At 40.2% G+C, this 12780-nt stretch overlaps 2 protein-coding genes across 2 annotated transcripts; both read right to left on the reverse strand.

Moving 5' to 3' along the window:
• Positions 1–1896: 1896 nt before the first annotated feature.
• dcakd (dephospho-CoA kinase domain containing) lies at positions 1897–7373 on the reverse strand. The gene is made up of 5 exons (XM_061028326.1): positions 7071–7373; positions 6214–6341; positions 5445–5648; positions 3474–3561; positions 1897–3183 (listed from the first exon to the last, which is right to left on the reverse strand). Exons 2-5 carry the CDS (start codon positions 6323–6325, stop codon positions 2898–2900), a joined length of 690 nt encoding a protein of 229 aa, XP_060884309.1. The 5' UTR covers positions 6326–6341; positions 7071–7373; the 3' UTR covers positions 1897–2897.
• A 939-nt stretch (positions 7374–8312) lies between these two features.
• Positions 8313–11325, reverse strand: pus3 (pseudouridylate synthase 3). The gene is made up of 7 exons (XM_061028708.1): positions 11193–11325; positions 10456–10892; positions 10066–10343; positions 9803–9986; positions 9534–9643; positions 9263–9435; positions 8313–8721 (listed from the first exon to the last, which is right to left on the reverse strand). Exons 2-7 carry the CDS (start codon positions 10882–10884, stop codon positions 8450–8452), a joined length of 1446 nt encoding a protein of 481 aa, XP_060884691.1. The 5' UTR covers positions 10885–10892; positions 11193–11325; the 3' UTR covers positions 8313–8449.
• Positions 11326–12780: the final 1455 nt, after the last annotated feature.

Raw genomic sequence — 12780 nt, forward strand, 5'->3', positions numbered from 1 at the left:
CCGTCAGAAATTAAACTCAATTTATATTCAGACGGAGACTTCGCCACCCTCCTCTGCCAGTGGGCATTCACACTTGCTGGTACAGATATAGTCCTCCTTCCATGCTCTGCATCTGGCCTCTGTCTGTGTCACAGGAAGAGACTGACAAAAGGCACACTTGGAAATCTCTGCTGAACAGCTGGCTGCCCAATAAAGCGTGGTACCCTCCTGAATCCCCGTGGAGCCATGTTTAAAAAAAAAAGAAACCGAAGAACAGAATGGTGTTATTCTTAATGTATGTGGCAGATTGACGACCATGGATTAATGATAATACAGTATGATTGTGTGTAGCAAACAATCATCATTATCATGTGTGTGTAAAGGACTGGATTGTGTTTGTGCCTTTGATTTAGGTATGAATTATGTATCCAACTGCCTTGGTTCACTGACCCCCCCCCCCCCTCCCTCCGCCCACCGCAGCCTGAGTCACTTTGCATTAATTCTGCTGTTGCTTGATGAAAACAAAGAACAGACCAGTAGGAGCGTCAGATGGGGCCAAGTGAGCCACACAGGCTAGTGGGACTTTAGTGCCAGGATGATGTCAACACGCTTGCCCGTGGGCCCGAATTTTTATGCACAAGTTCTAATGTGGACAAGAGCAAGGACATCCCAGCTGACCAGTGATACAAGTTCATTATTTTCTTCTCCTGAAGTCTGTTCACTGACACATTCTCCTGTGGGATCTTATTTTATCAGTGGATTGACCAACAATGTTTGGTTGCAAATTGATGCATTGCCAAACTGCCAATGTGATTCTTACTCATAATTACAGAGGGCAAAGGTTCAGCTGATTGATTGGGATGCATGTCAACTTTTCTCGCAAACAAGTGCATGTGTTGATTCGATCACGATAGTTAACAGACAAGGTTTTTTTTTTTTTTGGCTTTGGAATATCAGTTTGCAAAGGAAGACAAGTCAAATCAATCAGACTAAATAAGTGTTTGATGATGATTTCACAGGTTTTACACATAATCATTTTATCTCTTAATTAGGCCCTGTTATAAAGCTATAACCAAGTTGCATTATGGGACATTTAGGATCCAGTGTTTATAGAATATGACCGATACAAGTCACTAAAAAGTCTGGATATTGTGGCTTTTGTTAGTTAACTTTCGATTCTAAAATTGGTCTCTCTAAACGTTCCTCTTTTTAAAATGCCCAAAGCTGATTCACTATTTTGTACCTTTAACTCACCTTTATTTTTTTTTAACATCAACATTTGACCAATATCTTGAACACCATCTTGAAGACCAACGTTGTTCAAAGCTCCCCTTTTCACATTGCAAGAAACATAAAGACTAATAAAACAAGATCACGTCATTAGTTATTTGAGTTTCATATGATTTCTGGACAAATGTGATATCTAATCTATAATTCACTGACATGCAACTATTTTTAAATTTCATAATTTGAGAGTAGAGAATCATATCCAACTCAAATGTTTACTCAAAATGTATGTATTAGAGATTTGATGTTTGGGGTGGGAACTCTTAACTTGTTATACTCTGTGTTTTGTGTATGTATGTTCTTTGGTGGGACTTCTCTGTTTGAACAGTAACGGTGCTGTGAAAAATAATTTCCCTCTGGTGACAATAAAGTCTGAAGTCTTTAAAATGCAAGTTTTTCATTGTGGTTGTAATCTCACTAAATCCAGCTCAAATACTCTCAAGTCAGATTAAAATGCAGACTAATATTCCGCGCGTCAGATGAAAACTGTCTTCTGGTGTCCAAAACGATAAAATATCTAGGGGAATAAACGCAAATCATGAAACATTTTTTATGGGAAGGCATCTAAAAGCCAAAACTATGACTCATATAATAAACCATGAGCAAAGAAATGACATCACTTGACAATGGTTGTTCCTTTAAAACAGTAATGTTTGATCCTTTATAGTTCAGCTAAGCAGCTAATGTTACAAACGTTGTGTTTGAGTTAGAAGTGAGTGACAAACAAAACAAAAAATCAGATAGAATCAGGTATTTACATACAGAAGGTCAGCTTCAAGTGTAAGAAAATACAGTGATAAGTATAAAGTCTGTTCATTTGTGGAAGTTCACGCTGTTCCCATTAAAAATGGATTGTCAAATACATTCAGTTATTAATCTTCATTACACAGGTCAATCACATACAGTGAAAATATTAAGGTCATATCTTTGCACTTTTTAAAAATGTCTATCAATGTGGAACACTCCATCCAATGTAAGACATAACTAGGACTGGAGATATCTCAAGTGTTTTAATTCTAGAAATGAAGCTGACAGTTGTACCAGGTAAATGATGAATGCAGAAAAAAGGCATGAATGGAGAGTACAGCCTTTTACCTGTTTTTGCTCTTTCTCCCGCTATAGTACGTTTTTTTATAATCTATGCAGCACCTAACTTTTATCACTTTATAATGGGTTAAGCTGTATCAAAATAAATCTCTTTGCTTTTTACAATTTTAGGTTTGACTTTACTCTTTACTGAATGTTTGTTATGAGTTGCCTGCTGCAACATAATCTAAGGATTCAGCCACTTTAAGGCCCTTAACAGTGAATTCTGTAGAGAACATTCAGGAGCTAGTACATCAGATGTGCGTCTAAGGTACTGCCTTAATGTTTTAAGGTCACCGAGTAAAACCTGATGAATTGCACATAGAAACTCTTCACACCAAACCACATGTCAGTGCGTGTCGTGTCGATAATGTAAGTCCGTGTTAACTGCCGACAGAGCACGTCACACCTCTGAGCTGTAGAGGTGGGTGCTGTGAAACTAATCTCACAGTAAATTGAATGTGCCTTTGCCTTCTTCTACTCACGCCCTCATCCCTGGACCACATCCTGGACCAAACCTCGTCTAACCCCTCATCTGTTCTCTGTTAGGACAGAAGTATCTTAGCTGCATACAGCAGCATCCCACCCAGACCAGCAGTGGTTGCAATAGCTATGACCCTCACTAAGAGGAAGTCCATGGAGTCCTCCAGCTTTGTGTGCAGCCGCAGGACCTGCCGATGAGTGTCTTCTCGGCTGCTTGAGTTCTCGATAACGTGATTGGCTAAGCCGCGCTTTTCATTGAGCGGCATCTGCGCAGCCACGCGCTGCTCGGCCTGCTCCTGGGTCAGGTCGTCCCTCTGCATCAGACGCAGCAGCTGAGTGGCAGGGTCACTGAAAAGGAACAGACAATGGGGGGGGGGGGGGGGGGGGGGGGGGGGGGGGGGGGTATTTATGGAACAGTCAGAGTGTCTTGTTAAAAAATCCAGGGGCGGTGAGTCATGCTAAAATAGGCACCGAGAAATGGCTGGAGAGAGGTAAAACTTCAGGGCATGATGTCCTGTTGTTGTCAAAAACAAGCCTCAAAATATCTCATGATTTAAAAATATGTAACTTTTAAACAAACTGTCCAACAGTCAAACTCAAAGATGTGTCAAAATAGGAACACAGAGCTGTGGTCTTACCAGTAAACTACTACAGTGTGGTTTAGAAACTGAGTGAGACGCCTGGTTTCAAAGAGAAGGGGCACATCCAGCACCACATAGCGGTAACCTAGGGAGACAGAAGAGGAGGGGATGTTAACACACTTAAGCAGGGCTCGACATTATAACTGATTGCATATTCACCTGTCATACCGGTGTTTTGTCAGTAATTATTTTAAAAACGTCGCGCTAATAACTGCTACAGCATCAACGTATCACAAGCGCTCGTGCGCGCGCATGTGTGTCACAGTTGAAAGGCAGCCGACGGCTTCACTGCTGTCCCTCCCACAAGCGCGCTCGCTACTCTGGAATTGTACACTCGCACACAGATTTTAGCGCAGGTTTTCTCTGATAAAAACAGTTTTAAAACCATCAGATCCCGACAAAACCCGGGCTTAAATCAGCATTCAAAGGAAAACAATCACCGGAAGAGTCGAGAGAGTGACAGCAGGGCGTGACGGAAACAGAAGGGAGAAAAGTTTCAGCCACAGTGACAGACAGCTGGAGCTGGAACACCCTGCAGCTAAATTTCCCCTTAAAGTTAAAGACTAGATCCTGGTGAAGATAAAAGTTATTCACAAAGCAAGAGAGCTCCTCAAGCAAGGATCTAAGGAGGAAGAGTTTCTCACAGAGAAGAAAGAAGGAGAGAAAGGTGATCATTACAATTCCAGCTCTATCACAGCCTCATATTAATATCAATCAGATTAAGTAGACTCTTACAGCACGGTGAATAAACATGAGCTCATAAATATAAGAAAAATACAAAATATTTGAGCTCAATTAATTAAATAAAAGTTGTAATTTAATCTTGCATCAGAATAGTTCAAGAGTAAATTGGTGATTGTTATTTTTCCAATCAAAAGTAACGTTCCTGGGCCAGTGGTTACAATGGTTGGGCCAGTGATCTTTGAAAACTAGCTCACACATCGCCATTCAAACAGCGCCTGAGTTAAATTCTACCATGATTACGCCTTTGTACTCATACAATGCCTCTGCAATGGTGTAATATTGGTGTCCCTGTGTGTGGTTTCACATTGTGTTATGGCGTTGCAGAAGCTCAAGACATGACTTGTGTACAAACAGTCCTGGTTTCACACGCACGCACGCACTGTGTATCTTAAAGTATCCCATTCAGTGCAATGATCTCATTATCGACTCGGGTCTCCTCTCCAAATCAACAGTCTACACTTCAACAAGAAACTAGTGTTTGAGAGACTCAAAGCTCAGAGACTCTAACTGTAAACGTAGAAGAAAGAAAAACAAAATATTGACTTTCAGAATGACTCAAAAATGATTTTCAAAGATAAAATGATGGAAAAAAACAGGGTTTCTCCTACACTCTTCTGCAGACACAGGATATCAGGACGGGCTGCACATCAAGCTGATGCCACTGTTACCTCAGCTAGGCTAGGCTAGTTCAGTGAACTGAGCCAGGTCTTACAAAGTGTTTGCAATCAAATCACATAAATGCAAGGGTACGCCTACATCTCTTCATTAGTAGTAAGAACATTTATATTTTTTAAGAGGCTAGAATGGTTCCTTGGTAAAGGCCTATTCTCAAATCCAGTTATTGAAATCCACATTGACATCAAAAGGTATTCCAACACTTTCACGAGTGGTGTACAAGCAGTGTAACCTGAGGCCCTCTCTATATGAAGAAATGTATGAAAATGAGTGCGCGTCTTGGATGTTGCAGTATACTTATACAACTTGTGATTTTAATTTTTAAAAGAAAAAGTCTTGTTTGCAGAAACTTTTTACTCCTTTTATCACCTCTTACCTTATAAAGTGTTTGGCATATTCTCAAATCTTTCACTTCTTGGCTCACGGAGAGCTTTGTGAGACGCAGCCTAAGACCCTAAAGCCCACTGCTGCGCTGCCAAACAGCCTTGGCTCCCTTTCAGTGAAGTATTCTCGGTTCCACTGTTAAACAGATAACTGAGCCAAACTCACCCCTGAGAAAGTAGAACAGGATCTCTTTGAGCATCGCTTTATGGATCTCCGGGTGGGTGATGGAGTTCAGGAGCTTCCTTTTCTCCTCGTTGGTGAAGATGAGCTGACCCAGCTTCTGGCGGTCGATCTCCCCGTTCTCCAGGAGGATCTCTGGCCCGAAGTGGTAGACGATGCGGGTGTAGGCAGGGGTGTGTGGCTCCACAACTGCGGAGGAAGTAACATGAGATTTTCCATTAAATTCCTTTGTTTTCTTAATAAAACAAGTGAGTCAAATATTACATTTTTTTTTTAGTATCAGTGAGCTCATACAGTGGCAGGAAAACACATGATAGTGCAAAAGGGTTCATATAAAGGCCAGCAAACGATACATAGAAGGGGAAAAGGTGGTTCTTTTAATAACTCAAGTATCATGACATCATTAGCAATGTGCCTTATACTCTCTTGTACACGCAGCTGTATATTATTCACCTACTCCTGTGACCTTATTATCTCACACAGCTCAAATTCTATCCCTGCAGTCAGCAGAGATGACTGATATGATTCATGCTAGCCCTCCAAGCGATTGTCTTAATGAGCCTCCTACAGGCCAAGCGTTAATAAACAAATCTACACCAGTGGCTAATGAGGTAGATGTACGCGAAACCTCATTTCCCGAAAATCTGGAAGACTTTTCTCATGCAGAACCGCTCAGCTGGTGTGCAGTTCTCATCCGGAAATGTAATTCATTTAAAGAAAATCAAAATCATTGCAGGGGAAGATTTTCACCCACCTTTCCTGGCCACAACATCAGCATCAATAATGGGGCAGCCGAGCTCTCGCAGCATCGTGGACACAGTGCTTTTCCCTGAGGCTATACCTCCTGTCAGCCCCACTAGGAACATCTTGGGAGAAAAAACACTGAAAGATAAAAGTCAGAATAGTCATTTTACTGACACAGTTTATTATAAGTTAAAAAAAAAAAAGTGAATAAAATGTATTTAAAAAAATATAATGTGGGCGCTGGTGATGCAGTGGTTAGTGCGCGCGCCCCATGTATGGAGGCTGTAGTCTCAAGCGGGCGGACCCGGGTTCAAATCCCACCTGTGGCTTCTTTCCCGCATGTCATTCCCCTTGATTTCTGACTCTATCCACTGTCCTATCTCTCCATTAAAGGCATAAAAAGCCCAAAAATAAATCTTGAAATTTTTTTTATATATAATGTGGCAAATGAGAGTGTTGACTGCAAATAAAATCATGAGAAATTACGTAGCTGAGAAATGTTACAGCATCTCTTACTGCAAGTGAAAACACACCTGGAGAAATGAAGCTGACAAAAGAACTGACACTTAATTTAAATCATGAGTTTCAATTAATGTTACTAAAAAGAAACAAACAAGCTTTAGTTTGGTGCAGAAAAGTTATTGTGTAATCAATAGTTAACCCTAACTTCTTAAATGCATATATTGCACATATTAATAGCACGCCCCCTGCTGGTGAGGTGTTGAACTACACTAAGTATTTATAAACCCCGACTAGACTTACTAGCTGCTTAACATTTAAAAAAAACAGTCATGCTTGAGAAAATAACTCCAACTCTTACTTTGTTAGATATTTTCAAAGACTTGTTTTATGCATGTTTTTATTTACCTCGTAAACCGAGTGGTACTCCTTCACTCAGCTGATCGTACAGGCTGTCCTGTCCTGCTGCAGTGACAGTAAACAAGCAGGAGTGCTAACAAAGCTAACGTTAGCACAAGTCTTGTTCAGGTCAGAGCGACCACAAATGTACAAACACACGAAGTCTCAGCCATTTCCGCTGCGTCCAGTCTGATAGTAAGTCAGACGACACGGAGAGAGGTACTTTTAATACCGAGTGTAGCTGTCTGCCACTCTTGACTTATGCTGAACTGACTGCTAACGACCTAGCTTCTTAGCGTCACTTAAAAAACTGTCCGATTTTTGTCCAACTTAACATTAGTTCCGCCTAGCTGTTTTTTTTTTTTTCCCAAGTTCCCGTTCAGCTTGAGCCCCAAAATGTACGGTGGCTGGGGAGTGCAAAGCAAAATTACAAAGTGTTATACACTTTTACAAAATGTGACACAAATTTAAATTTTGAAAAACATTTTTACATTTTATGAAACAAAATTACAAAACCAAAAATACTTACCAAGGACAAAACAAATTTACAAGATGTGAAACACTTTTACAATCGCTGAGACAAATTTACAAGAGGCAGAACACTTTTACCAGTCCCCAAACAAATTTACAAATGACAGAATATTGACGGAAAGGGAATGTACCGCGACAAAACAAAACAAACAAAATGACCCCCTCACTCCGGGTCACGTCCGACATTTGGTACATTCCCATTTTGTCAAGATTCTGTCGTTTGTAAATTTGTTTTATAAGATGTAAATGTGTTTTTGTTTTTTTCTTGGTATAAGTGTTTTGGTTTTGTAATTGTTTTCTAAAAATGTAAAAAGGTTTTTCAAAATGTAAATTTGTCTCACATTTGTAATTTTGCTTTGCACTTCCCAGCCACCGTACAAAAGCCAGAGTTACAAACTACAGCTAAGTTAATTGATAACATTGTTGTAAACTATGAAACTAAATGACATCGATTTAGTTTGTTTCTAAAGGAAATAAAGGTTTACATTACATGACTACTGCTCCTGAAATATGACATATTTCCAGGTGTCCTTGCTCCTCTGTAAGAGTAAACTGGATATGTTTGGTTTGTGGACTAAACAAAAAAGTAAGGACTTCATCTGTGGTTTTGGGAATCAGTGGACATTTTCTACATTTACTAACATCTTACAGACTAAACAATTTGTTCACTAATAAAGAACATTATCAGCCCTGCAGACCTATTTAAAAAAATAGTAGGGGTCACTTTCTCCAAAATGTATTTATTTCAAAGCAAACTCAATATTTACATAAATAAAAATGTAAATCAAGTGTTTTTAAAGTTAATAAAACGTTTTGATATGATCAAAGTTTCAGGTCCATTCTCGTGTCAGAAAACTCTAGTCTTCTCCACTTTCATCTGCATTTTGTTTTGATGAAGGCATTTCCGAAGCAACCGGCTGACCGGGGGAACTGTGGGAGTGTTTGGACTTTTTCCCTCTGTGGACCATTTCACCTCCGTTCTCCCCTTCCTCTCGCTCCAGTCTGCCTCTTTTGACAAAATGGTTTATCCTGGACTCCAGGCTCTCACAGCGTGGACGCTCTAGGAGGGGCCGGTAGTTTCTCTGCCTGCTGCCCTCTACCAGCCAGCAGTGGTTGGAGGAAATTCCACCTGTGGACAGAGAGAAAGGAAACAAAAACACACAAATGACCTTTGATGTTTATAATATATTGGTTTTAAGCAAAATATTGAAAGGAGTACATGACTTTGGTAAGTCTAAAAATCCCCCTATATGGAGATGTATTCTATTATTTTCATAAGCTTTAAAGTGCATGAAAATATTAATAGGAGGCATTCTAAGGGAGTTGCTTGCATTTTTTTTTAAATGCCAGATTAGTTCTTCATCTGGATGGAAAAAAGCTTATATTTATGTGAAATAGGTTAATTTGTCTCCTTAATAAGAAAGACAGATTTTTCCTCCGATAAAAATGTAATTTGTTTTTCTTGAATTAAGAATAATCATGGATATATCAAAAAGGTGCCATGATTAATTGTTCACATCTAATTACAGCCTCCAGGATCCCTGCCATCTCTGTTTGGGGGGGGAGTCACAGCTTAATATTTATTTTAACAAAGCTAACAGACTAACCACTAAACTGAGAATTTTAAAAGGTCTCTCATTAGGTCCTTTTCATCTGACTGAAATCCTCACCTATGGTCTCCAAACCCTGGATCATGCCATGGAGGACGTGAGCCTTGACCGCACTCATGGTCCAGTGTTGTGTGAGCGCAGACAGGACGTGATTCACCTCCTCGTTCTCCTGCTGCCAGCTCAAACCTTCAAAGTGGCAGTCGTACAGGACCAGCGGATAGTCCACTGCCATGCTGGAGACGAGAAGAGAGGTGTTCATGAAAGATTCTTAACAGTTTGTATTACCCACAGTGTTTGACACTTGTCTGAATTTCATTTATTGTGAATGCACCTGTACTGTGGTTTTCTTGGGTTACTCTGAACATCCAGCAGCTTTTCAATTATCTCCGGGGATTCCAGTTTCTGTCCTATTAGGAGAAGCAATGCCATCATGCACCGCACCTAAATCACAACAAAATGAGGAAATTTAATTCAGTTAGAGACTTCACTAATAATATAAAAACTCCACAAGAGATTGCGTGTAAATTGCAATGAAAACTAGCAAAAAAAATATGATATTCATTGCTGATCAGATATTTCAAATTTTGTTTTTTTTGATACCTGGTGGTAAAGGAAGGCCAGTCCTTTAATCTCAAACACGAAGAGGTCATATTTGTCCGTGCTTGAGACATGCTGAGGCTGCGCAGGCTTCACCGACGCTGACAAGATGGTCCTCTCGAACTGCAGGACTCCGTTTCCCACGTCCATTTTGCATATGTTACGAAAATCACGAGTGCCTTCATATCTGTTGGGTGTTCAAAGACGTCCATCGGTCAAAAGAACTGCCATTCTGATCGGTATGCTATTTCCATGTCTTCACCCACCTTTTTGCGGCGTCTGCCATCAACGCAACATCCAAGCGTCCCCGGGGGAAGTAGTACCGATAGGTGCGGGACTTGCAGTCAAAGCGGGCACTGAAGCCCTCCGCTGCTGGTGCCCAGTCCAAGATCCTGACGTCCTGGGGAAGGACTCTGTTAAGCATCTTCACGTATGGAAGTTCAGAGGCGGAAGCTTTGTTTTTGACAGTGACGTCGACATTTTCAGGCAGTATGAAGCCCAGTCCTCCACTAAACTGCGTGGAGCGCAAATCGACGGTTATGACCTGTGGAGAGGAGACAAGATTAAGAGAAATAGCTCAGTTAGATATCTTGTATGTTTTTGTTGTCTTACTTGAAGATAATACAGCCCCCACCTTCAGTCTCAAGAGAACTCACCTGGGAAAAGGCGCTGACTCCCTTATCGGTGCGACCGCAGCGGTGATAGTTGGAGCTCTGTCGGTCCTGAATCAGACGCGTCTTCAGCAGAGCTTCAAAGAGTCTGGCCTCCACGGTGTTGTCTGTGTTCTCCTGGACCGCAAACCCCTGGTAGGACCATCCCAGGTAAGCCAGCCGCAAAGCCACATGGCGCCGGGGATGAGCAGAGAAGTCGAAGGGACGCTCTTTGCCACTTTTCTTACCTATTTTCTTGCTGCTGCTGCTGCTGCTGGTGTTACAATCAGGTCTGCCCTCTGGGTGTGCATTAGGAGATTGACTGGAAACCACGTCTGTGTCTTCTCCAGCTTTACTCTTCTCCTTCAGTTGCGACTTGACTTTCTCCAGCTCTGCCTCCAGCTGCTTTATACGCTGGATTAAAGCTTCCGACATGCTGCTTTCTGAATGAACGAGGAGAGACACAAAATTACTTCCCCGGGTAATTAACACATCTGTAAGCTCACACAAAAACACGGAATTAGTTATCTTCACTTGTATTTTCAAAGCTCATATTGCTTAAACAAGTGAGACAGACTTTCACTAAATGCAAAGATGCTGGTTCCCACAATTCATTCAGCTATCTGAACTCTGTTTCACATGTTTACCGGCTACATGCTAAAAACACACTCGTGTGGTGCTGAACAGCGCAGTTAAGACCGGATGTGAAGCCAAATAAAATTCTTATAAACCATTGTTATTACCTTTATTTTAAGTCCCCAATGATGCGGATGGATTTCTCGTTTGTAGTAAGTTGTTAGAGTTGCTAACGCACACGTTACTCTTCAGTTTAATTCACGTCGGACTAGTTTTGACAACGGACGTGTTTCCTGTATAGGGTCACTGGGGAATGTAGTTTATACCGAGATTGCCTAGCGACAAGTGTCCCAAACTTTAACACCGTTTTAGGGGTTTTTAAACCAGTCAACGCACAGTAAGACGTCATTTAACATTATTATATACATGTAAGAATCTTATTACATAGCCTAATGTATTTGTTTTTTCATTGTATGTTGTGAAAAGGCTATTGGATAGTTTGACCTCTTCAGTCATGAGCTTACAAGACGAATATGGGTTTATCTAAACGGCAAGAAATAAACAGCTTAACAGGGTAGAAAAAAAGCCACTTTCCCAGAATGCATCAATTATTACAAATACCCCTACTTGATATGGATGACATTAAAACTACAATAAACTCATCTCCTGTTTGATAGGCATGAAAGCAAGTATATTAACATATCAATGAAATGGTCATAATGGTGAATAAACAAAGCCCAGTAAAGATGAACTAAACTCGAAAAATAAATCAAATATTAGTCAAAAGTAAATGTCATTGATGTGGACGGTCAGTTTGGGCACAGTGACACATCAGCTAAGACTTTTAGTGCTTTGTCATCTCATATCCAGACAGAAGCACCCAGACTGATAACCTAAAACCTGTAACAGTTAAAAAAAAAAAAAGGTTAGAATTTACTGGCAGCATGTGAACTTGCAGTTGGGTGAGAAGGTTATTTTTCTTGTCTCCATAAATTCTAATTAATTCTGGATCGCTCAACCCCAGGCAAACAGAATGAGATAGGCTTTATTATCATTCATGTCATTTTGTACTTTTCCAATATATGCATCACCGTTTGCCTGAACATTTTCTCATGCACATTTTTTTGCAAAGTTTCAACTAAATAGCTTAATCATGCCGGAAAATACGAGTGAGTTATTCCATTACTAACAGGTACATTCATGCATTTATTCAATGTCTGTTTAATAGCATTGAGAAGAAACATTTCCAGGGCTTAAAAAAGGAACATCTGTTTTTTGCAAACAATTAGGAGTTATTTAAAACTTAAAAATGTATGCATCACATCCTCAAAGAAAAAGGAACATATAAATGCATCTATATAGCCTAATTCTACTATAACATAGTTTACCTCTACAGAGCAATGCTGAAAGCATTCATCCACACCTTCTTTCAACATGACAAGTAGATGGTTCAGATAAAACCACAATTTATACCAAGAGTTTTCCTCATTTTGAATAAATGAACTTTTTGTTCTACTTGTTCACCATTTTATTCAGTGTAATCTAAATTTTAGGGCAAAAGGGCACAAAAAAGAGACACACTGCTTTATAATTTTGCTTTGTTTGTTGTCATTTACCATTGTTTGCCACACAATATTGAGAAATTGAAATAACAAGATGTGGGGGGAACACGGATGCAAGACAGGGCCTAGAGGCAGCGGTTTCACTGTCAACAAAAAGTAAATAGAAAAGGTCCATCATTTATTGAGACCTTTA

This window comes from Labrus mixtus, chromosome 21 (genome assembly GCF_963584025.1).
Source record: "Labrus mixtus chromosome 21, fLabMix1.1, whole genome shotgun sequence".
NCBI classification, from domain to species: Eukaryota; Metazoa; Chordata; class Actinopteri; order Labriformes; family Labridae; genus Labrus; species Labrus mixtus.